This window comes from Rhinolophus sinicus, chromosome 2, assembly GCF_057876585.1.
Source record: "Rhinolophus sinicus isolate RSI-liver-muscle chromosome 2, RSI-T2T, whole genome shotgun sequence".
Classification (NCBI taxonomy): Eukaryota; Metazoa; Chordata; class Mammalia; order Chiroptera; family Rhinolophidae; genus Rhinolophus; species Rhinolophus sinicus.
The window spans coordinates 174,477,150-174,502,597 of NC_142502.1; the positions used below are offsets into that span (position 1 = coordinate 174,477,150).

The window sequence follows — 25,448 nt, forward strand, 5'->3', positions numbered from 1 at the left end:
GAGGCAAGTGAGAACCATGGATGATTTCCTAATGATTTTCCTTATTATAAAAGTAATAATATTCATATACAAAATGACAGAGAAGCAAAAGGAAAAAGAATCACCTAGAGTCCCACTTTCCGAGACCACCACATTTACATCGTGTGCAGGAACTTTCAGTCACATACATTTATGCACACGCACAGACATCACCCCACCCCTACATTCCTGTTCTGTGATGTATTGCAGATACATCTTATGTAGTGAATATTTCATACTAACTGTTCTTTCAAACCTTGGTGGATGGGCTACCAGTTGTCTGTTGTGGGGATGGACCATAACTTATAAAGCTATCCCCTATGGTTAGATACTTTGTTTCTTTAGAATATCTTTTCCGTGAGTTCCTCTGATGTTGAAGTGATATTGGCCCACAGACTACAGTCTGAGAATGCCACTAGGATGATGACAGTGTCTTGTCAGGAACGACTCCTCCACAATGTATTTCCCATGGGCTTGGCCAAAGCTCCCAGAGGTGGCATCATATACTCTACAGTACAACACACCGAGATGGCTCAACGTGTGGATTACGGTGAAGTGATGGGAGTCAAAGTTGACTCAGAATTTCTGGGCCACAGGCAGAGTCCACTCTTGCCCCTAGAGCCCATAGACGCCTAAGCCCCTGGCCTCAGACTGCCCACCATCTTACTCAGCTGCCTTGGGTATCTTGGACCATGTTCCAGGCGTGCTCCTCACCTGGGCCGCTCCACAAACACGTCCTCAGGGAGCATGTATGGAGCCTCTTTCTTCCTGGTCTCTATCACCTGGAGTTTGGGAAGAACCACAGGTTAAGAGCTGGGACCCACAAGGAGAGGGACCCCCAAACAGGCAAATGTAAGAGCTCCCACCCCTCTCAGTGTTTCCTTGCTCCCACACACTCCGTGGCAGAGCACCCTACAGCTGGGCTTCCGAGGGAGAAACTCAGATCGACAGTAACTGAGCAGCCCAGGCGGTCTGCTCACGCTATCCCAATGACACGTCTGCATTAAGTGTCCTCCAAATGCAGGGACTTAGCTCCCAAGAGACTGTACTTTCTTGCTCCTGTGACCTATTCCGGTTTTCTCTTTAAACATGAAAAAGGGAGGTGTATCTCTGGCACACTGATACAGTACAGTCCTGAGAACATTTGATGATAGGCTGGGTATTAGATAGTACCAAGGTATTACGGATAATTTAATTAGACAGTTAATAGCATGGCAGTCATATAAGAAGGTGTCCATATTTTTTAGACACTCAGGGTTGAAACGACATGACAGCTGAGATCTGTTTTAAAATATTTCAGCAAAGAAAAAGGAAATAGATGCAGCACATGGGAGTAAATATAACTGTTGAATCTGCATGATAGCTCTACAGATGTCCGCTGTCCAACTCACACTGCTTTTGTGCTATTTGAAAACTTTCATTACTAAACATTTTTGAAGTATTTTTAGTCCCACGTGACATGAGGGGTGTGTGTGTGTGTGTGTGTACACACTTCTGGAGGGGGCGTAGCACAGGGGGGTGGGAAGTAGAGAGGGACAGGTGGCAGGTGAGGAAGGGTTATAGGATGCTGCCTATTCCTGGCCCGCCCCGTTACGTCACGTCACACAGGAAGAAACGCTGCCTCTAGTAACGTCTCAGTATTGTCAGTTCTTCTGTCACCCCTTTCTTTAATGCCTAGACGAAGCACAAGGCTCATGCAATTAAGGAAAAGTTCTGGGGAAACTTCAAGGGGAGAGCTTCCTGAGCTCTCAGGGTCAAGAGGGCATCTCAAGGTCATGAGGACACTGACCTCATGGATGTGCTGGCAGAAGGCAGGCACCGTGGTGAGCTGGCTGATGAGGTTCAGGTAGGCCGCGCCCAGTGCGTAGAGAGCACAGCGGTTGTACACAGGCAAGCTCTCTTCATTGACCTGGGCCAGGTCCTGTGGTGACACAGAGGGGTCAGCTGACAAACTATACTGGTGCGCCACCCTCCACCCAACCTCTCCCCAACCTTCTTTAGAGATGGCTCCCTGCTTTAGACTAAGCCTTTTTCAGCATTTGCCCCATAATTTACTGAAAGACACACACCATCCTTATTAAAGCTGAAGTGAATGGCCCCTAGAACAATCCATGAGCTGGAGGCTCACAAATACTTGAGTAGAGAGGGAAGACCTCAAGCCCCCACTTTACATTTCCAGCTTTTGTGACTTTGACGGGCCAAACCCTCATCAGTAAGCCCACCTCTAGGATGCGGTTTCCTTCACTACAGACCTTGGATGAGTCTCGGAGGGCTGGATTGGCTTGTAAGTTGGGTTCACATGTTAAATTGAGAAAGTTGTGGGAGTTGCTAGGGGAATGGGATACAAAGAAATCTCAAATTCTAGAATGAAGACGATCATAGTACCTGGGCTGGCCTTGCAGGATTTAGCACTGCCAAGTAGATGGCCCAAGACCCTCCATTACTGCCTTTCCAGGCTTGCCACAATTCCAGGTACGATGCTCACCTGGCTTTATGACCCTGGAGACCCTTGCCTTTGAGGTCTTTAGGATGAACCCAATGGCCAGCATCCTTGGGAGTAACTTCTACCTGGGCAGACCTCGAAATCTAGAGCCCTATGTAGGGCCACTCTGGCTGCCTGAGAGTCACAAGGGAGGCTTGTTGAATCTACAGGCCCCCCAAGCTCAGGAACAGAATATTTAATAAGTGCTTAAGGTGATTCTGAAGCACAGCCAGGTTTAGGAACCAGACAATTTGCTTTGGGATCGCTCAGGGCTTATGAGCACCCTCTTGGCAATCCTTAGAGTCCCATTCAGACCCTTTGAGAGACTTAAAATACTAGGGGCTAAGGGGTATTTTTGAATGACCCTGTTCCCTGGGTCTCCTTCGGCCTGAGAATTAGGCATTCTTCAGTGGTTCCCCTTATAGGACCATGGTTTGTGGTCTTCATGGAGGAATGGCCAACCAAGGGTGCAATAGTCCTGGGCTCCAAAACAATTGGTAAGCAGTTGTGACTCAGCACTTTCCTTAGTGCTTGGTCCTCTCGCCCAGTCCCAACCTTGTGTCCTGCCCACACCAGGCCCCACCTGAACAGCCAGCACCAGGCGGATGAGGTCTACCACCACCTCCTCGTTGGCCAGCTCGATGCTGACGAGCGCCAGCAAGCTATAGAGCGCCTCGTAATGCTTCTGTATGTTCGTTTCCTCCTTACAGCTCAGGTAGATGTGTCTGTAGAGCTGCTGGGAGTGCTGGAGATGGGGATAAGGGCAGGGGCCAGGCCCCAGTGGGCAGGGTGGGGACAGGAGAGGCAAGGAGGAGAGAAAGACCAATCTGAAGGAGGCAGGATAGCTGTATGCACCCCATCCCCACCCTGAGGGAGCGGATGCCTTTAGAGCAGAGCCCGCTGGACGTGAACACGGGCAGCAGTGCAGGTTAAGGGAAGGCTGAGTCCAGTCTAACCCGCAGCAGAAACTGCTGCCCAAGTCCAGCTTGAGGAGCAGCACACAGTGGCTGGCCCTGGTCCCCACGCTGGCCTTGGTGATGACTACAAGTGTCCAGAAGGTTGGCTGCTCATCTTGACTAAGCATAGTCAAAGAGGGAGGCGGCAGGCTCGGGAGGCAGTGGTCAGCAGTGATTTGGGGGCTGGGAGGTTGGACTTCAGAAGGCCTGGTCCTTGAGGTCATGTTTGCTAACCTTCTTCATGAAGACGGTGTCCTGTCGGGAGCACTTGTCCACTTTCAGCTTCAGGACAGAGATGTCACTGAGGGTACTGGAACGGGACATGAGAGGCCACTTTAGCCCTTGTGTGAGGCCAGTCAGAGCTCACGTGGTGTCACTGGGCTTTATCCCAATGTCATTAGTTGCATCAAAGCCTCTGGGTGCCCCTCCAGCCCTGGTTCCTAGCCCAGTCTACTTTCTCCCAATTCTCTAGTTCCGATCTCTTTTTCTTAAACATTGTTCTAGATTATTTTGTCCCTCCCTTCCTCTAGTACTTGCTCTTTACCTCCCAACTCTCCAGTCCATCACCCTTCTCCCCCAGGTCATTGCCCTTTCAGTGGCCCCTCCCCTCACAGGACCTCACGGTCAATGCCTGTGATCCGTTCTCCGGTGAGTCTCACTGAATCTCTGAATTGTCCTCCCACCTGCATGTGTGGCCCTATCAGGAGTCTTCTCTCATCACACATCAACAGGAGAGGAGACCCCAAGTTCACCTGATGGAAGAGAACTTGTGGCGGTTGCCATGACGATCAATGAAACTGATGAGAATCTCTAGAACGAAGAGACGGATCTCTGCATCCTCCATGAGGGCAGTGGAGAGGAGGCGGTCAAGGAAGTTGCTGGGAAGTGCTGACATCATGTTGTTGCACTGGAAACCTGTGGACACCTGTGAGGGAGCCCAGGAAGGCTGTGCTTAGGAACGCTGGCCCTCGCAGGCGCAGTGAGGAGACAGAGGAGCACCCAGCAGAGGTTGGGTCTGAAGCATCCATCCTCTCTTGGTATCTCCCAGTCCAGCTCCCTCGGTCCAGATTCCCCCAGTTCAGACCCATCATCCTAGGCCCGGATACTTAGGCAACTTTTTTGAACACGCCAGGGAGGTAACCTCCTCAGCTCAGCTCAGTAGACATGTGGGTAGATGGCAACAGTGTCCAGGAACACTAAGTGGTTAAAAGCAAGCAAGGGATGAGCACGAGAGGAGAGCAGGAGTCAGGGAGCCTCTGAACCTTACGTTCCAGCCCGTCAGGGCACAACGGATCAACACTCACTGTGAATAAAATGTTTCATTAAGCGCGCAAGCAGTCACAGAGAAATGGAGAGACAGTGGAAGAACTTACAGCTGGGCTGAGGAATCGGAACCCATGCACATGCATTAAAGAACACACACAGCATGTAGTTACATCTCTTCCAGCATGGCCACCAAGGGGGGGGGTGTCTTCTGATTAAAGCCAATTGGCACAGAAACATCGTACATGATGCCAATGCAACCGGAAGCAGCAAAACATATTTACTGTTATGTCCCTCTTGCGAACCAACACCTTTGATGATTCAGCAGGCCCTGGAGAATCTGGCAAACCCTGGAGCCATCCACAGTAAACATCAGTGTTCACTGAAGGGGGATGTATCTGAGTGCACCCCAAACTGTCACCTTAATAAGATGCCAGGTACAAATTAATGAGGGCAAACTCGGCAAAGAAACGGCAGGAGTACACAGATGGAGGAGGGAACCAGATGTGGGCAGCATCAGCATGAAAAGCCTTTATAAAAATTGAGTGACATGAAGGTGTGCGTTGGGGAGAGGGAAGGGAAGGAACAGTGGGAGTGAGGGGGCTATGCACACGCCACGGCTAGAGCACAGATGCGCTGAGGGATGAGGTGGGGAGTCTAGGGAGGAGGGGGGCTGGAGACCTTCCAACATCAGTCTGAGAAGTACAGGCAAACCTAGTTTTATTGTACTACATAGATACTGCTTTTGTAACCAATAGAGGATAAGAGCCTCCACCAGCAAAAAGATTATGACTCGCTGAAGCCTCAGATGATGGTTAGCATTTTTTTTTTTTTTTTTTTTAGCAATAAGGTATTTTAAATTTAGGTATATATTGTTTTTTAGACATAATACTATTACACATTTAATAGTATAGTATAAGCATAACTTTTATATTCACTGGGAAACCAAAAAATTCATGTGACTTGCTTTATTGCTCTCTTAGCTTTATTGGCGTGGTCTGGAAGCAAACCCAGAATATCTCCGAGGTGCGCCTGCATGAAATCTGGATGTACATCAGCTGGTAACTGAGACCTACTCTTTAACAAAGAGCAACATGTGGGGAACAGCATTTCTAGAAAATTCTTCTTGTGGTTGTACTTATGATAGGGGAGGAGAGGTGGAAATAAGAGCAACTAGGAGAATAATTTAGTTGTGAGATGTCCACAAGAATACCTCGGGAGCTTGTTAACAATGACAGATTCCGGGACCCCACTCAGATGGACAGCTCAGAATCTGTAGGGAATCTATATTTCAACAAGTTGGTCATGGGAATGGCATTTGAGAACAAAGAATCTAGACGCCAGTGATGGCTGCAAAGATATAAAGAGGAGGAATGTAAAACACTGATGAAAGGAAAGATAGTGGCTGGGAGACTGAGGTGGGCACAAGTGCCCAGGGGAAATCAGAGCTGGGAGGTCCTTAGAGAGGAAAAAGGGCAGGAACCAACAGGTTCCATCTTAATACAGAGATCATGTTTGAGTGACAAGGCTATTAGAAGCTGATAAGGCACCTTCATGAAAATTAGAAACCGGCACCCTGCCAGCTCTAGATGACCCAGTATTGTGGGTGCCCAGTCTGGCTAGTGAGTGGAACATAGGCTGGATTTCAGTCCCCTACTCACCTCTTCTGCTGGGCAAATTTGTGCAGTGTGCAACCTGCACAACTGTATGTTGTAGCCATCCCTTAGCCTTGGTAGGAGGTGCCCCCTGCAGAGGCAGAGCAGGAATGGGGACCAGAGAGGCTCACCTGAAGGAGGGATTTCAGCAGCATAATCTGGGTCAGCCGGTTCCTATTCTCCCTGTAGACCACAGAGACATACATACTCACCAGGATGATCTGGGCAGAGACCGCACACTTGCCTGAGTAATTCTCCCTTATGATTAGATTCTCTTTGAGGCTTATCTGGTTGGGTTAGCAAGGACAGTGAGTTCCAGAGCCAGGAAGAAGACCAGGGAATTAATGGCTCCCCCAAGGTGGGAGTTAGTTATTGGAGGGGGGGGGGGTCAGCCTGAGGAATTGCTGTGGGATCCACGGGTCCCTCTAAAGGCTGCTGATGGATTTGAGAATAGACCAAGAGAAGAGAGGACAGAACCAGGAGAGTTAAGGTGGAGAAAGGAGAGAGCTGGAAACCATGGGAAGGGGCAGCTGGGGAACCTAGACTGGGAGAAGAGGAAGCGAAGGAAGGTGTGTTGGACTCACCCTGTCTTCCCGGTCTCCATGGGGTGATGCAGGGAAGGCAGTGGGACCTTGCTCATAATGAAAAGGATCACCTCGGAGCGCTGATAAGTGGGCAACGTGCTGGCAAAGGAGCCTGCGGGGAAAAAGATGGTGGAGAGGGGTGGCCCAGGTGAGGCCAGCGGCCGTCAGCGTCTCTCAGCTCAGCCTTTCAGGTGAGCAGACTACTGCGGGGGACAATTAAGACCCAGAAGAGAAACGTAGACGACCCGTCCAGCCTCCAGTTCCCCACTTGTCAGTCCTGAGCCTGTGGCTAAGGTGTGCGCTGGAGAACGCTGGGCCCAGGGCCCAGGGCAGCACCCCGGTGCCCATCCAGGCTCTGTCACCGGCTGCTCTGCTGGGTGGCGTTGGGTGTCATACCTCCGTGGACCTCAGTGGCTTCCTCTGTGCACTGCGCTCATTCCTGCCCTGCCTACTTCTTACAGCTGAGGGGAAGCCCCGATGGCGCTAGGGCGGGACGGCTCTGAACTCCATGAGCTCTTACCTGCTTGTGGTGGCTTTGCAGTCCTTTTCCATGCCCACGTGCTTAGACATTTTCTACACAGCTTTCTCCCTTTCCTCTCGCCCTTCTTTTCACTCCCCACCTCCCCTCCAGTGGCTCAGAATGAAGCATCATTCAGGCCTAACGGGGACTGGGGCACAGGAAAGTTCTCTTAGCTTTTGATCTGAAGTCCGGGATGAGAAACCCACAGACTATTCTGTTCTCTCATGCCCGACCCAGGCCAGTCTTTGAGTTGTGCGCACCGTGGTCTGACTCCATTTTCCCCAATGTTGGGGAGTAACAGGAGCCGATGACAATCCTACTCGCTCTGGACTGATGACCTTGTGTCTGTGTGTGGGCGGCACCCTGGCCACGCCCCCAGGCCACGCCCCAGGCCACGCCCCCAGGCCCAGCACCTATGGTCTTGATGACGGCCTCCTGGAACATGCGCTCTTCGTGTTCCTTGATGATCTTCGTGCCCAGGCTGATGGCCCCGTCGTAGCTCCCGGTCAAGGCGTAGTCGATGCTGAGCCGCAGCTGCCTCAGCAGAGTGTTAAACATCTCCAGCACCGTGGGCCCTGAGCGCGGAAGGGTGGGAGACGCAAAATCCAGCGCTGGCACCCCTCGCTCATTCTCCCCTCGCCTGCAGTACCCGGCAAGCCCAGGCCCACTTCCAGCCAGGGGCTTCCTCTGCCTCTACCTTCCCCGGCTGATTTCTCCTCCCGCGGAAAACCGATTCTGACACTTCCCTCCAGTGCCTTGCCCTTTTCTGAAAGACGAGGCAGCCTCCCACCAAGGGCAGTTCTTTGTCCTTGAAGGGCTCCCAGCCCCCACTCCTTTCAGGGCCCCCTTACCCACGGAGCCGGTGGCGGCGATGACCGCGGCTTCGGACAAGACCTCCACGATGCCCGCCCGCACCGTGGCCGCGCTGCGGCTATTGGCATCCAGGTGGCTCAGGAGCTGCTGGATAACCAGGTGGGAGTGCTGCGGCTGGGAGGAGGAAGATGTGCTCGTCCCCACATGGCCTCTGAGCCAGGGAAGCCTTTGACTGGGACCGAAAAGCCCAGGTGGATCTCAAAGGCTGGGGTGGGCAAAGGTGAGGGCCCAAGGCCACCGGAGGTGGCGCTGATACCCCAGTTTCTTTTCCTGAGCTCCTCCCCTCTTGGTCCAACAAGGAGCAGAGCCAAATCCCGGTGAATACCTGGATTTCCACATTTTTCCTGTGCCCTTTTGCTTCAAATGAGTCAAAAGTCAACTTAAAAATATTGTCTTCCTTTTCATTTTCCCCAGGCCCCAGGTCTTATTGGTAAGAGCTGCAAGAGGCCACATGGTTTGGTCCAGTGATGCTCAAAGTGTGACCCCTGGTTTGATGCCAATTCAAGATCTGTCCTATGCCCGTTTACAGGGAGATAAGTAGAGGAATTGAGAATAAGTGTTTAGTGAGCAATCTGACAATGCTTGTGGCAGCCAAGGGTGGTCTGCGGACTTGTATTTCACGTGAGTTTTTCATTTACTTTTTCTAGGAATTCTTTTTAATTGTATTTCACAAAGTATTGGTCTGTGAAATAAAACTAAACTGGTCTTTCGCACAGCAAGGTTACACAGCACCAGTTTAGACACGGCGGCTTAGAAGGCATGAAAGACAGCTGGCTGTCTCCATAAGCACAGCCCTGCTCCCAGAGGTGCCCCTGGCCAGAGCGACAAGCTGGGCCAGGGGACCCACCATACCTGAATTGAGTACATGATGATTTTAAAGCAACGGACGGCAAACACCTTTGGTTCCCAAAGAGAATGGTTGTCCAGATGGCTGTGAAGGAGAAAATATAGGGGAACGGCTGTGAAATGTAAAGTGACACTAGGGAGGAGAGATAAGCTCGGTGGGAGAGGGACACCTCCCAAGAGACCCAGCCCTCACAGCGCTCCCAGGAAAGTGAGGGAGGGCCTTCAGGTGTAGGTGAGAGAAGGGAAGCACGAGGGAACCCAGGGCAGTCCCAGCCCCAGAGCTGGAGAGGGGTCAAGAACAGGGCTCTGCAGCTGTGGAGTCAGGAGTGAACCCGGGCACCTTCCTTCAGCCTCAGGGGCTTCCTACCAACTCCTCCCCAAAACTGCACCTGGCCACCGTGTGGTAGCTTTTCCTGTCACAATGCAGGAAACAGGCAGAGAAGGGATGGAGGTGGCCACAGCACCACAACTGTAAATTGTCTTCCTTTCTCCCCCAGTCAGCAAGTAGGTGCCAGGACCTCCTCTGGTGGGGGAGGCAGGGAGGGGGACTCACATAAGAACCGGCTTGATGGCGTTTTTGATGTTGCCAAAGGCAGCTCGGCCCAGCAGTTCCCGAAGACACCGCTCAGCCAGCTCTGCTGGGTTTTCCTTTTCCTTCTCTGGAGCTTGGAGGGGTGAGGGGGACCGGCTGTGGGAACACACAGTGCATGGGTGAAGGATGGAATGCAAAGCTGGGAGTCACGCTTTGTGCACACCTGGATTTCGGTGCTGTATCCATGCAAATGGTGATAGCAGTACCAGCAGGAATTTGGTGTAGGTCACAGGGGCGCTGTCACAGCTGTCAGAAGTTAAATGGGGTATAGAAGCCCAAAGTGGAGGAAGATTGTGAGAGAAGGGATAAAGTTTTTCTGGAAATCCTTAAGGATAGGTCTGATGTGCCTCTGTGGGAAGGACAGATACCCACAGAGGACGGCACCATGGGCCTGATAAGGCACAGACTACGAGTGTCTCCGTGCCCCGAAGGCTTTGGAAGAAAAAAAGATGGGATATGAAGAGAGGTGGCAGAATAGCAGAAAGCAAAAGAAAGTGGGAGAGAGAGAAGAAGGGAAAGGAAAAAGAGGGAGGGAAAAAAGCAAGGCACAGTGGCTGGGTCAGGTGTGGCTCAGTCGTATCAGTCACAAGGGGTGGACCCAGATCTGGACGGAAGAAGGAGCCAGCCCCCGACTCCTGGCACTGAGACCACCACAGGCCCCGCTTGTCAGTGAGGTGCGGTTCCAGGAATGGCCACCAGGAGGCACACTTACTTTCCCCCCCGGACTAGCAGCAGCACAGACTCAACTGACAAGGTGAGGAACCCTTATCTTCAACCCGTGACACACAGAGCCAGGCAGGACAGTGACGTGAACCTTTCCCTCCATCCCATCTCACAGGATGGATCCCAGGTCTGGGGGCTTCCAGATTAAAACCCAATACTTGCAATTTGTGTCGAGTGTCTGCTGCCTGGTCAAGCAGGCATGTTTTAAGGGCCTGAAATACCATTAGGAAGTGAGGGAGGAAAGAAGGTTAGGGAGGGAAAGGCCTCAGTAATTGGAACCGTGAAAGGTATTTACAAACCTCGTTGGCTTGCTGCTTGCAGAGAGACAACCAGAGTCTTGGTTCTTTGTTCTTACCAGCTCACACTCACCCCCAGGGAGCCCACAGGGTTACTGTCTTTCCTCATGAATGCAGACCTTAAGGGGTGTGGCAGGTTTTCAGAAGGCTAGACCCACGGCTCCTAGGGAGCCAGCTCTGGACTCCTTGCAGAGCAAGCTACAAAAGCCAAGACCCATGGCCTTGTAGTTACGTTTTACCAAACAGACCAAGCTGTGTGGTTCCCCAAGAATCGGGGAAGCAGCCTGGGAGGGCTGCACATGTCCAAGCTCCACCCTCACCTGCTTACCTCTCGGCCTCCTCTACGTGCTGCAGGTTGAAAAGCAGTGACGGAACAATCTTGTCCATATGCTGTGGATCCCAGATATTGGCCTGTAATTCATCATTCACCGTCTTCCTCACCACCCCTTGCAGACCTTTGATACCCGACATTCGGATTCTGTGAGGAAAAGAGTGAAATGGGGCCGTGAAGTCCTCAAACCCTGAGGAGTCTAGTTTCTATGGCAAGGACTTAGAGATGCAACGTAGGGGTTAGGGACATAGTCATGCATCCAAAGGCAGAATAAAGACCGCCCTCTACTTTCTGTGTGACTTGGGCTCCTGGCTAGCTGGCTTCCTGTGCTGGTGGACATGCACTCAGGAAGCCGTATCTTCTGGCTCGTCTTGGAGACCTAGTCTGTCTTTACCCTGGTACCTCTGGGCTCCATCCCTAGGGTGCCAGGTGCTCCAGGCTCCCTCTCTTTAGTACTCAGCTGGGCTTGTTCCAACTTGAGCCCAAGGTGTAAGAGGTCATAGAGCTGCCAAGAATGGCTGAGGCCAAATCCAGGGCTCTGAGCAGCTTATGGGGGAGAGGGGATCCAGAGGGAGAAGCACAGGCTCTCTGGGCACAAAAGGGTTTGGGCTGAGGCTAAGGTGGCTGAGAAACCAGGTAGGAAATTGAACTGAATAACAGCACAGAGGGGACCCTTTCAAACATCCCCAGGCCACACTGCACTGACCAGGGTCAGCATGGCCCTGCGAGCGGGGGCCCTTGTTACTGGCCCTTTATTTCAGTCTGAAGTTCTTTCTTCTAACCAAACGTTTTTTTCCTGATTACAAAATAATACATGCTAATTATAGAAAACTATAAAGAAAAATTACCCCTACGATCACTACTAAAAGAACAGTTATTGGCATTTTGGCGTCTTTCCTTTCTTCTGTGCATAATATGTAACAGAATTAAGAACCTATGGTATAGGTAATATGTACTATTTTTATCCCCTATCACATTCCAGCATAAGCATTTTTCTATGTCATTAACTCTTCATAACATGCATGACGTATTGTCATAAGAACTTTCTAAGCAAGTCCCCTATTGGTCATTTAAGTTGTTTCTAAAATTTTTGTTACTGTAACAATGCTACGATGGACATCACTGTATAAAATATTTTACTACATTTCACGTCATTGCCATGATGGAATTACTGAAGCAAAGGTAAGAAATGAAAGGCTCCCAATATTGCCAAAATACTCTCCCCACCCCCAGTGCGCAAGCTGTGAGAGAATACCATCCTCACTGTTTCTGCTGTGGCATGGGGGAATCTCATTTTAAATATCTGTTCTAATTTTATGGCTTAGAAACTTCTTAACATCTTGTAGCTATTTCAGTTTTGTATCCTTTGGATGATTATTGGAGTTAAGCCATTTTTCTAAATATTTAGTTGCCAGTTTCAGCCCCAATTTTAAGTGCCATTACCAGGGTGTGACCTTGGGCCTTATCTGGGGACCATAACAGGATGGTGGGAGAGGCCTAACCGGGAGACCCTGGCCTGGACCAGTCGGGGCTGCTCACAATTGGCAAGGATTCCCCAGGGAACCACTCTGCCTCTCTGATCCTGACCAGTGAAGTCCCTGAGCCAGAGGCTGTCCAGGCTTGAGAACAAAGTAACTGGGACACTATTCTACTAAACTATTCTGGGCTCTGGGCTAAAAGGCGCTCAATAAAGCACAATAGAAATATACCCCAAACATGCTGGACTCATGTTCCACCCAAGAGAGCCTGGCTGGCAAGAAAGCAGGCCCAGTGGGTGGGAAATTGTCTTCCCAGGACTTCCTTATATGTGAATGTGAATTAAGTTTTCTTTTTGCCTTCAATCTCCCCAGAATTCCCTCCACATGAGTACACATTTCCTTCCATGACACCCAGAGCTGACTGACCCTTTCAAAATAAATTCTGAAAAATCAGGCCTGTGGGAGAGGAATCTCTTACTGCTCCTTATAATGGATTCAGTGGAGGCCTACCCACGTGCAAAGGACCTGGGACGTCTCTGAACGCCAGGGAACTGTGTGTGCGTGTGCAAGCACACAGCTGTTTATGGGACGGAAGGGTAGTTCTTGGAAAGGGGCTCTGGGACCTCTGGGCTGTGAATGAGCAACAGGGAGAGAGCTCAGGGGAAAAGGGGGTGCAGGGAGGGTATGGAAAAGAGACAAGAGGAAGGAAGAAGATTGATGCCAGAAACTCCTCTCACCCTGCAGGCCTTCCTTTTATGGATGGTAAGTGCCAGCCTGTAGGTGCTAATGGCACTGCCCACTTGCCAGGAGCAAACCTCAGCAACCCTTCTCCCGATGTTCAGTACACTCCTGACGCTGTCACAAGGCAGTGCTGACCACGTCTGCTTCCATGCCTCTCCACCAAACCGTGTGTGTGTGTGTGTGTGATTGCATGGATGTGTGTAATTGTGTGCACGAATGCATGGGTGTGTGTGATTATGTATATGGTTGTGTGTGTGATTGTGTGCATGAGTGTGTGATTCTGTGTATGAGTGTGTGTGATTGTGTGTGGGGGAGAGGGAGGGGAGAGAGACAGAGAGAGAGAGAGGAGAGTGGCACAAGGAGCATCCCCTCTGCCCCCGCCTGAAAGCTTGGCACTGCCTGAGTGGTCACTACCTGTTACAGCTATACCTGGTTACAGTCCCGCACTTGCCCCAACACCTTCTTCTGGACATGCCCCGACTTCTCCAGCCCCCTCTGCCTCGTCATAGCCATTTTGGAAGGAGGTAGCTACTGTAGGAACCAACACTGGGGTCAGGACAAGGGACTCCTTCCTCCCGTGGCCCCCACTGGCCTCCCACATGCACGGTGGTAGCACAGCCCAGGGAGCCCATGACTACTTCAGAGGGTGTGAGACTGCGGACACCGCTGACCAGTTTGCATCGGGATCTGCTCCAGAGTCATCCCACAGGCTTGGAAGCTTTGGGGACAAGCCACCTGGGGCACGGAGGGATTCACTTCCTGTTTCTCCAACCCAGATTGTCAAGTGTGGCAAGCAAGCTGTTGTTGGGGCACCCAGGCCTCCTTGACCCCGCTGCTGCACAAAACGTGCCACTGGGGGTGCTAGGAGGTGCTGAGGCATCAGCTGGGTTCAGGGATAAACCAGTGGAGAACTGGTTCACGGTGAGCACGCTGGCCACAGGACAACGGCAGCCCTGCGGTCCCTTCTTCTTTGATTCCTCCTGCAGCTTTGGTTGGTATGGACAGCTTCGTCCTCCTCCCTTCTTCTCCTTCTTCTGAAAGTATTCTCTAGTTTCATCTAGCTCCCCAGGTTGAAAACACACGTTGTAGGCAGGGACCTACTTCTAATTCTTTGGCACCTTGTAGTTCCAAGGACAATGCTCCCATAAAACGCCAACTTATAGCTTCATCAGCCTAACACCTACTGCATCTATCGGTCAGCACATATTCACGTACATTTCCTTGTGATTTCATCAGAGGGGTTTTATTTCTGTGTTGATGAGTGTCCTTCTGTGAGTTAAGTATGTTTATAAGTTTGAGTATGTGTGTATAAAAGTGTATCCTGTAATTCAAGATATTTATCTGAAAAGCATCCATTTATTCACTTACTCAACAAATATTTACTGAGTGTCCACTGCTCTCCGGGCACTGTTTTAGCACTTGGGATGTACCAGCGAACAAAATAGTGATTCTTGCCCTCACACAGCCTACATTCCAGTGGGGAGAGACAGCCCATGAATAAGAAACATAGTAAGTAAATTATGAAACATGTTTGAAGGGGATGAGTGCCATGGGTTAAAAGAAACAAAAAACAAAACAAAACTAGAACAGGGTGAGGAAGAATGGGAGTGGGTGTGTGGGGAATTCAGGGGAAGGTGTCGCTGACAAGGGGAACTTTGGGCAAAGGTTTGAAGGGGCTGAAGGAGTACGCTACATAGACCCATGGAGGAAGCATTCCAGGCACATGAGCAGACTGTGCAAAAGCCCTGTGGCAGCAATGTTCCTGGTGTGCTTGTGGGCAGCAAGGAGGCCTGCGTGGCTGGAGGGGAATGAGTAGGGGGAGAGTGGAGGAGATGAAGTGAGAAGGGCGGTGAGGATCAGCCAATGTGAGGACTTTGCTTTTTATTGGTGGGTGCATATTTGGCTGGATAACAGTGAGTGGGAGTGTTTCTGGGTATATAAGTACATGTACTTCTGAACAAAAGAGCATGAGTATACGCATTTATGTATGTTGTCACTGACTCTCAGATTGGGCTTGCAGGTCTGTTACCTTACATCCTGCCCAGTTTTCTGCCCCAGAGGCTGTTGTTTTAGAAAACCTGGTGTTGGGAGCCCAGCACCACCCACCTGCCCGCCTAAGTTCTCCCAGGTGCTCTTTCCTCCTTAGCAACGTCAGAGCAGAGGGAATCAATCACCAATGGGATCAGGGACACAACTGGGGCTGGCAACCCTCTAAGACCCATCGATGCTTCTGTCATTAGCTGCGCAAGCCCCCTCGTCTTCCCCGACTCACTTAGTCTTGATTTCCAGGTCGTCGTGGCTGGAGTGGCACATTTCACTGAAGCGGGACACAAAGAAGTCGTAACTCCGATGATAGGACGGGGTGTCCTCCTCAATGTTGGCAAACTTCACAAACTGTCCGGGAGGAGACAGAGACATGCACGTGACAGGTGACACGCTGTGCTCCTCAGTTTTGGGCGCTGGGACTTATGTTCCCAGGCCACCTGCCATAGTAAAGCCAGGGAGTATACACACCCCAGGAGCCATGCATCCCAGGACCCAGCTCTGGTCTGTCTCCCAGAGTACACTCAGGATATCTGAGTTCCAAATCCGGCTCACTGTTCCTGTCTACACAACAAGACTGGCACCTGTGGCCCTTCTCAGCCCTTCCCTGCTGGGGTGAACAGAGGGTGGAAGAGAAGAGAAAATGAAGGGGGCTCACAGAACTGCCTACTTCGTTTTACATCCAGAGCTGCACCAAAAACACACACAGGCTGAGAGAGAGGATGTGAGGAATAACACTGAAACTGAGAGAAAGCCATCATCAAAGCACATAGCACCACCCTAGAGTGCATTCTGGGAAACGGGAACAAACCTGAGATTTGATTAAGAAGTGTAGTTACATTGTATTGTTAAACATTTGAGTAAATCTTTAAATTTGCCGTTTCATTTCAGTGAAGTCTCACTCAGCGTTCTCAGCGGCTGGATTTCTGCTGCATCGCCGGGCTGCACATTTGCAACTGCAAATAGGGACTTAATTTTAACCGACTCCCACAGAGAAGTGAGAATCATAGACTAAGTGGAATTAGATTACTAAAACATTACATATAATTCTTACAGGTTATTTTATTAGTTATAAATTCAGTACTGTAAACAACTCTAAAAAGATTAGAGTTAGAATGTATTCTCCATTACTCTGCCTTACAGTATTTAATTTTTACAAACATTTGTTCAAAAAGGATATACGATTGAGATGATTCTAGTACCAATTCCACTGTGTGTGTGTGTGTGTGTGTGTGTGTGTGTGTGTGTGTGTGTGGTTTTCACAGCACCAACAAGCAATGCTCCAGGCACCAGCTGGGTGTCTTACAATTCAACTCAATTCTGACACTATTTACCCGGAGAGAGCATCAGATCCCACAGCTCAAGTGTTCAGCTTCACAACACTGCCCCCTCCCACACCCTTCAGAGACCAGCTATAGATGAGGGGTTCCTACGACCCCCTCCTTGGGTTCATTTAATTTGCTAGAGCAGCTCACAGAATGCAGAGAAACATTTCATTTACTAGATTGCCAGTTTATTATAAAAGGATGAGACTCAGGAACAGGCAGATGGAAGAGCTGCATAGGGCAAGGTATGTGGGAGGGGCCGGGAGCGTCGGGTCCTCCAGACACACCACCCTCCCTGCACACTCCCTGCACCCCTACTGTGCACCAACCCAGAAGCTCTCCGAAGCCCATCCTTTTGGGTGTTTGTGGAGGCTTGATTACATAGGCATGATGGACTAAATCATTGGCTCTTGGCGACTCAACTCAATCTCCAGCCCCTCTCCCCTCCCTGGCGGTTGTGGGTGGGGTCGGAGGACTGAGAGTTGCAACCATCTAATCGCACTGTGGGAAGGGGCTTGTTATGAATAACAAGACATCATTTCGCCTTTATGGCGCTCATGGCTTAGGAAGGTCCAAGGGTTTTGGGAGCTCTGCGCTAGAAAAGGGGATTAAGACCAAATATATATATATATTTCTAATATAAATCACAATATCACAACTAAAATTATCTAGTTAGTACACTCACAACATTCAATTTGTCAATTGGTTTCCCTATTTGACTACTTAAAAGTTGTTACTTTTTCTGGATGAAAATTAGCAACTTCTACTAACACCATTGTTGATTGTAGTGTTTTGTTCCTGCAATAATAAAGATACATTTATTTTCTGCTGACTGATAGAATCCCGACATACAAAGCTGGTAAGGAGATCTGTCCTTTCAAGTTACATCTAAAATGCAGACATATGTAGAAGGTGCCAAAAAAACGTATGCACATTTTAAGAAAGGAAAAAACTGTATTAAAATTGTAATACTCAATATGTACCAATAAAAAAAGATGAATACAAGTCACGTTTGCCTTCTGCAATTACAAGAGGTGCTCAAAGTGGTTACCATCAGCATCCAGACACTTCTGATGACGGTGAACTCCTGCTTGAGCAACGTTCACCAAAGTGCCCACTTGTGTACATTTTTGGGCACCCCCATATTTACAGGCGAATATTCTGATATTAGCAATACATCTGGATGGCATTTCTTGCATTGTTGATGTGGTCCTGCAGAGGTGGTGGTCATCCATCCATGTGACCACAAAGAGCAGGGATTAGACACAAGTTTAGGAGTCTAGGAACAATGGTAAGTCAGCCTTTGGCTCTGTGACCTTCCCAAGCTCCCCAAGCCTAGAAGTTTGGCTGAAGCTACATTTGGGGGCATCGCTGCTCTTAACCAGCGACAGGATGTTCCCAGGGTGTACGCCCCACGGCCGCAGCCGGGCTTGTTCAGGGTGTCCGTCCACTCAAAGTGGACATGCAGCTCCAGCGGGTTCTAACTGCAGAACTATCTCTAACTGGCATTGTGACCTCTGAGTGGGACATTTAACTTCTCTTAGTGATACAGAGGGAGAAACAGTTAAACTAAGACTTTGTCCCTAACATTCAGTGACAGCATGGCCTCAAAGGTATGTGAGGAGAATGAGTGACCCAACTTCCTGTTCACTGGCGTGAGAGTTTATGGGCTGATAACAGTGAAAGCTTTGAAGCTTACATACGTCAGGTCCTCCCCTAAGCATTTTACGTCCATCACCGCTTTGTTTCCTAAAATGACTGTAAGTTAGAGAGCCATCATTATTCTTATTTTACAGACAGAGAAACTGAGACTCTCAAACTGAGTAACTTGCCCAGGTTCCTGCTGGAGTAACCCTCCATAGCAGGAGCTCTGCCCTGCAAACCTTCTCGGGTTTTCTGTTTTCTTTTTATTCCTGCTCCCTCCTTCCTCTAGCACCTCATGCCACATCACCCAGGAGAGCTGCTTACATGGGGAGTGGTGGTGGATGCTGTCAGGGAAGAACCAGCCGAGAATGAAGAAGCAGCCCGGGGTGACCTTCATCTGGTCTTTTTAAGGGGGCTGGAGGAGTGAGGGCGCTGGTTTCCAAACACTGTGGTACAACGTTATTGAGCGGGCTTGGTTACCACGCAGATCCCTGATCTCTGCCCCCAGCCCCAGACGTGCTGTGTCAGTCTTAGATGAGGCCCAGGGATGTACCTTGCAGCAAAATCCCAGAAGATGCTGGTGGATGGTCTGAGGCCCACATGTGAGAGACAAGCAGGGTCAGGGGTAGGCAGCCTGGTCTGTCTCTCCTCTCCAACTCCATCCCCCACTCTGACTCCTGATCTCTGTGGAAGACACCATCAAGTTCCCCTTCACTTTCAACTTTGACTTTGGTCTTCCTTAAAGTGCCACGGAACCAGGAGCAGGACTGCTGGCCAGTCAGGTGGCATGGCCAACGCAGTTGTTCATGCCCAGTGTGGGTTCTGACCGGCTGTTATCTGTGCTGTACGTGCTGCTCAATATTTTGGCTACTACCCCTTGGCTGTAAGGTCAGAACTGAAATTACAATCAACTTTTAAAAATGGAAAATTCAGTGACAGCCACTGAGATAATAGAGGGTAGACAATGTGCATGGGGGTTCCTTTTCTAAAACTATGGGTGGCCTTTTTCTAGGCTGGGCAGCGGTTTTGTCTGAATCTGTTCCAACTGGGCCAGCCACAGCTGCTAACCTCACTAGAAAACGCCCTGTTCTGTTCTTCTGTGACCCTCTGCGTCCCTGGCCTTTTACTCTTCTGTACTCTTCTCAGAACTTAATTTTGAGCTTTTTCCTCAAATTTTGATTTTGACATAATGGTTTTTGTATTTAAGTAGACTGTACCCCTGCTTTATCTGCTGGTCCTACAGTCAGACACCCATCTACCCCCTCGCTCTGCATCTTGTCATCTGTGTGGACCACTCATGTAACTTCTGAGCCACTGTTTCCTCATTTGTAAAATGCGGACCCTAGGATTGATGCCATGGGGTGGCCGCCAGGGCTAAATGAGGGGATGTATGCAGTGACCAGCACAGCGCCTGGCACTGAGGAGTACTGTGGTGAGCCTGGTAACTGGGCATTTGTGGTCTGCTCCATCAGCTCCAGGCCTAGGCTCAGGGGCAGTCCTACCCTTGTCCTTCCCATGCCACCCACACTGGCCCAGACAGGCAATCACAGAGCGGGAGCCCAGATGGGCATTGTGGACCATGCACGCAATGTATTTCAAGTCTGGAAAGAAGGAATCGAGTTACAATCACTCCCCCAATGGACTGGCGACCAATGGTGGGGGTGGAGACAGGCAGAGAGCCGGGGAGTTGGAGGGTGAGGGCCAAGCCCCTGAAGACCATTCAGGGACTGTAGGTCACTTAGTGCTATAGGGTGGGAGGGGGCACACTAAGGGGCCAGGCAGAGGGGCTAGAAAGGCAGCTCCAGAATCCGTCACTGCAAGACCAGGAAGACATGGCCCAACGTTTGTTTCACTTGCTTTCTTCTTCTCTTTAAAATGTTTATATCCCCTCATACGACCATGAATAAAGTAGAGAAAATCAAGAAAATCTCCCTGAGCTTCTGTTGTAACAGGAACTGTGTGAATTGCAGACTTATTCTTGGTAAGGTTCTTATTTCTAAGAGGCTTAAACTTTTTATGGCTCCTACGGGATTCAGCACCAGTCACGGAACAAGTGTTTGTGGGGCACAGCACGAATACATCCAAGATACCACTTAAACAGTGCTCTACATACACCCGCAACTCCACTCATGGTGCCTTCCCATCACACTTGATCAGAAAAGCAGATTTCAAATATGTTATAGTGAAGCTTGCTTGTGTTGTTTTAACTCACACTTTGTCCTGTTGGAAGCCTTCAAAATATTCACCGACAGAGGGGTTTGGGTCAGGAGGAGCTACCCATCTTTATCAGCAGGTGTGGACGGCAGCAGTATTGGAAAGAAGCAGTTAACACCTATATGCTAAGTAAAAACAACATTGAATATTTCTATGGCACTTGCGGCTTACATGTAGTATTAGTTTCCTGGGGCCACATCACTCCAATCTCTGCTTTCATCTTCACATGTCTCCTCTGTGTCCAATCTCCCTCTGCCTCTCTCTTATAAAGCCCTCGTGATTGCTTTTAGGGCCCACCTGGATAATCCAGGATACTCTCCCCATCTCATGATCTTTAACTTGGTTGCATCTGCAGACACCCTGTTTCCATACAAAGTGACGTGCACAGGTCCCAGGGATTGGCATGCAGGCTTCTGAGCCACCCCAGGCCTCTGGAACAATATGTGGGATAGGGTCCAGGTGTCTGTATTCTGAAGACAACCCTCCCTCACTGCCTACCCCGAAGATCTGGGGTAGGTAGGGGATCTACAGCCCCATGTCCTTTGTCCCTTTACTGGTAAGTTCGACCAGTAGCTATGGGAATATTCCGAGGCAGCTGGGAGGAAGAAAGCTTAAGCAGTATGCTTGCCCGTGGCAAAGGCTAGATAGACAGCCACGTCCTTTGAACTGGAGTGCTTTGGGGTTGAACCAAAGGTTGGTTGGGTAACCTGCCAGGGCTCCATTTCTGGGGTCCAGGACTGGCCAGGAAGCTGCATCCTCGAGGCTCAGGCTGTCAACCATTCCATTCCCTCACTCACCAGGACTCTTGCCCTGTTACAAAGTCTGGTGATGAGACCACACTTACTGCCACACAGAGGATGTGTGCCCCACTTATTACATTACGGGGGGCACTAGGGCTAGCTGATAAAATAGGCACCTTTTTGGTACCAGGGTCTCTGAGTGTCCTTAGGAACCCTTGGTTTGATGGCTTGGTAGGAGGAGTTTCCTTTCCCCAAGTCTGAAAGAATAACAGCACAGACACACTAGCCCAGAGGACCTGGCCAGGGAACACTGGCCTGCGTTGTCCCCGTGGGGGCAGCTCCTAAAGTACCAACCCCAAGCTGCTCCTGAGTCTTCCAGTGGCTGACAGGACGAGGCCAAAAGGGAAATTTTGGTGACTGTGGTTCAGAGGGTGAAACTGGGGTGTTTCATGGGGGCCCTGGTCAAGGGACCACACCCGCTGTGGAAGTCCTCCTAGGAAATGTGCCCAAACCTGGCTGAGCTGGGGTAGAGACTCGAAGGTTTGATAGTGAGTAAGGCCTTTTATTTATAACAGGCTGTATGGTGCTAAGATTAGGAGAAGGGGTCCGGAGCCAAAATGCATTTCTAAATCCTTGCTCCTCCACTTATTTGGAGGACGATCTGGGGCAAGTTACCTAAGCTCCCTGTGCCTCAGTCCCCCATCTGTAAAATGGGGCTAACAAGAGCAGCTGCCTCATAGACTTGGTATAACCAGCCCATCACAGTTAAGAGTTGCAGCCTCATTTCCCCCACCTCCTGCCCCCAGTGCCTTGTCGGCTTGCTGTCAACACTCCATGAGTTTTCACTGGGTCCATTTACCTGTGCCATTGGTCACCATTTGTTTTTGCAAACAGGAACGTCCTGTCTGCTTCACCTCTACCATTACTAATTCATACCGCACAAATGGCTTTTAGTAAAATGCTACTTGCCTAATGCATGAGATTGTGAAATAATAAAGTTGGTATCTTTGTATTAAACATATTACAATGATGAGAAAGGTCTCCATAGCAACAAACTGAAGATCCTGATCATGTGACACTTCAAAGGCCATGGGCACTGCTTAGGGTCACCCTTTCAAGATCAAAGTTACAGCTTTTTATACACTACAAAGGGTGCCAAGCTTGCTGAAGCAGATCACCAACCCTCTCTACAGGCAGGAAGGAGCCACAATTGTGTGAAAACTGAGAGTTACTAAAGGCCTGGGTCAATAGAGAGAGAGCAAATTCCAAATATTGACATTGCAAAACCAGCTCCCCCCTGGTCTGCAAAAGGGAAGCTGAGCTGGTTGGCCTCTCACAGTGCTGGGCAAGTCTCCAAGCAGTAGATAGCCTTTCCCCTCTCCTCCAGATGGGCATTCTGAGCCTTACAACTTCCTGCCGTCGACTACAGAACCATAGTTTCAAATACTGGGCAGAAAGAGAACCAAGCTCGCTCATGTTCTAGGACTGCAGGCCTTTCCGCTGTGTTTATCGACATAAGGAGAAATGGGAACTACCTCTTCGCTTCACCAAGATGAATACTAGCTGGAAAGCAGCTCTTGTAAACCACATGTTGTGACTTTAACACCCCCTGCCCCGTTCTCCCCACTGCTGCCGTTTATAGAGCCTCCCGGGAGCAGTTTTCACTAAAGCCAGAGAAACAGCTCCATTGTGACCTGATCAGGTCGTGCAGATCTCCTGAGTGCCAGCTAAGGCAGCGTCATTCCCGAGACCTGCGACATCCTCTCCTACCTCCCTCCACTGCGTCTTCCCTCCTTCAAGATTCTTTGTGTAACTGGTATGGTTTTCAGGTCTCCTAGGAAAGCTCAGGCCTTGCTTCCCGAGAAAGGGATCCCTCTGGCCCTGAGCAGCCCCACGTGCTGGCCCCTGGGAAGCATCGGCCACCTCTGCTCTAAGACCCTGTCCTTTGCATGACCCCATGAGCTGTTCCACTGGCCTCACCATTCTGACCTGGCCTGCCTTCATGGAACCCAGTTGTAGCCCCCTGGTCTCCAGTAGTGACTTCAGCACTGGTGCTGGAGACAGGAGCATTTCCAGTCTGCAGAAGACCGTGTAAACCACAAGAGCTCATGAAATTGTCCAGGGGGAGCATAGAGAGTGAGGAGAGGGTGGAGCACCAATCGTGGAGACCATAGACTTTTCAGGGGCAACTGTAAGAACAGAATAATTGAAGGAAACCATATTATTTCCTATGGTTGCTGTCATAAATTACCACAATTTGGTGCCCAAAACAACACAAATTTATTATATGACAGTTCTGGAGATCAGAATTCTAAAACGGGTCTGCAGGGCTGTGTTCCTTCTGGAAATTCCAAGAAAGCATCCACTTGCCTCACTTTTCTAGCTTCCAGAGCCACCGATATCCTTTGGCTCATGGGTCCCTTCCTCCGTCTGCAAGGCCAGCAGAGCAGCATCTTCAAATCTCTTTCTCTGTATTTCTAGCATCATGTCACCTTCTGTCTGACTCTGGTCCTCTCACCTCCCTGTCACAAAGAGCCTTGTGACTACATCAGGCCCACCTAGATAATCCAGAATAACCTTCCCATCTCAACATCCTTAACTTGATCTGATCTGCAAAGTCCCTTCTGTCATACAAACTAATATCCATAGGTTCTAGTGCTTAGGATGTGGACATCCTTGGGGGACCACTGCTCAAAGAACCACAGAAACTAAGAAGGATGAGCCAGATGGGAAGAGCTGGAATGACAGGGCCAGGGAGTCAACGAAGGATGAAGAAGGTGTAATCAACAGGGAGCAAGCCACCGAAGATACAAACCAGCTGAAAGATGAGTGGGGGATGGGTGATTTGCATGGTTTCTCAGATTTCTAACTGCTTTTACAATGGAGAGAGCCAGCTGTCACTACCCTAACCTGGGGTAACACTGAGCACCATAAAAGTGGAACACTACACATTGTACTCCTCTTGCAACGCTCAGTGTCATGCCCAGCACCCCCCGTGAAGTAATATGGGCAAACGTTTTTATTAATAACTGCATCTAATCAAACCTTCAGCTCTAATTCCAGTTTGCAGGAAGTACAGGAGACAGGAGAGCAAAATGAATGACACCACAAGAAAACAATCAGACAAATCCAGGATGTGGGGCATTCTACAAAGCCACTGACTTGGTCTCTTCAAAAGGTCAATGTTACGAAAAACAAAGCGGGATGAGACAGGGGTTGGGACTGGTTAAGAGATATAGAAGACACAGAAAACAAAGTAAATGGGAATCTTTTGGAGAGGAAGAAGACGGACACAGGAAGTTGAGGGAACCCCACCTGATAGCCTCTATTTTCTCAATGGCAGAAAGAAAGGCCACCTCTGAGACTGAAGAAGCGGACTTGGGAAGGCAATTGCGGGGCAAATGGAAGGTTTGTAGTGACCACGGAGAGGATGGGAGAAGGTGGTGTCAAAGAATGTTGCTGCCCTGATAAAATTGGAAAGTACGTGTTTGTAGAGGCCCCAACCCACAGTCATGTGGTTTCTGAGGTGGTTCTCTGAACTGGGGCATTTGCGGGGGGTGGGGGGTGAGATGGTCCAGGAGGGAGGCCAAGAAAGGCAGTCTCCATGGGAGCCGAACCTGAGAGAAAAAGGAAGGCATCCAGGAAGGGGAGATCTTAATGAGGTACAGGGGCAGTGAGGGAGCACGAGCAGAAGGACAGAGCCTTGGGCACGTCACGGCCTTTCTGCTTTACCAGAAGAAAGCGCTCCAGGATCCTGTCTCACTCCAGGGGGCTGGAGGAGGCTACCCTTCCCTGTGGCAGCCAGGCGACCTGCTTTTGCATCACCTCCGAGCCTGCTTGACTTAAGCCTGTGGTGCAGTAAAAGCACAAATGCCTATATGCCACTGACTTTGGGTTACTCAGATCTGAAAGCACAATTTTCGAAAATTCAGGTAAAATTCATAAAACATAAAATTAACTCTTTAAAGTGCACAATTCAGGGGCATTTCGTACTTTCACGTTTTGCAACTAAAGGATTTTTATCACCCCAAAAGGAAACCCCGTACCCATTAATCAGTCACTTTCCAGTCCCCTCTCCCCCAGCCTCTGCTTTCTGTCTCTATGGATTGACCTAGTCAGGGTAT

The 25,448-nt window shown here is 49.8% G+C and overlaps 1 protein-coding gene across 3 annotated transcripts in view; it reads right to left on the bottom strand.

Moving 5' to 3' along the window:
• Nucleotides 1-25,448, bottom strand: part of EFR3B (EFR3 homolog B) — a 117,264-nt gene that overhangs the window by 11,336 nt on the left and 80,480 nt on the right. For all 3 annotated transcript variants that reach the window (XM_019712762.3, XM_019712763.3, XM_088796256.1), the window contains 13 exons: nucleotides 15,631-15,752; nucleotides 11,137-11,286; nucleotides 9,751-9,885; nucleotides 9,204-9,282; nucleotides 8,330-8,465; nucleotides 7,892-8,053; nucleotides 6,959-7,070; nucleotides 6,506-6,557; nucleotides 4,209-4,381; nucleotides 3,691-3,766; nucleotides 3,084-3,245; nucleotides 1,808-1,939; nucleotides 733-800 (listed from right to left, as the gene is read on the bottom strand). In XM_019712762.3, coding sequence (XP_019568321.1) covers nucleotides 733-800; nucleotides 1,808-1,939; nucleotides 3,084-3,245; nucleotides 3,691-3,766; nucleotides 4,209-4,381; nucleotides 6,506-6,557; nucleotides 6,959-7,070; nucleotides 7,892-8,053; nucleotides 8,330-8,465; nucleotides 9,204-9,282; nucleotides 9,751-9,885; nucleotides 11,137-11,286; nucleotides 15,631-15,752 — 1,559 coding nt within the window. The remainder of the gene's footprint in view (nucleotides 1-732; nucleotides 801-1,807; nucleotides 1,940-3,083; nucleotides 3,246-3,690; nucleotides 3,767-4,208; nucleotides 4,382-6,505; nucleotides 6,558-6,958; nucleotides 7,071-7,891; nucleotides 8,054-8,329; nucleotides 8,466-9,203; nucleotides 9,283-9,750; nucleotides 9,886-11,136; nucleotides 11,287-15,630; nucleotides 15,753-25,448) is intronic.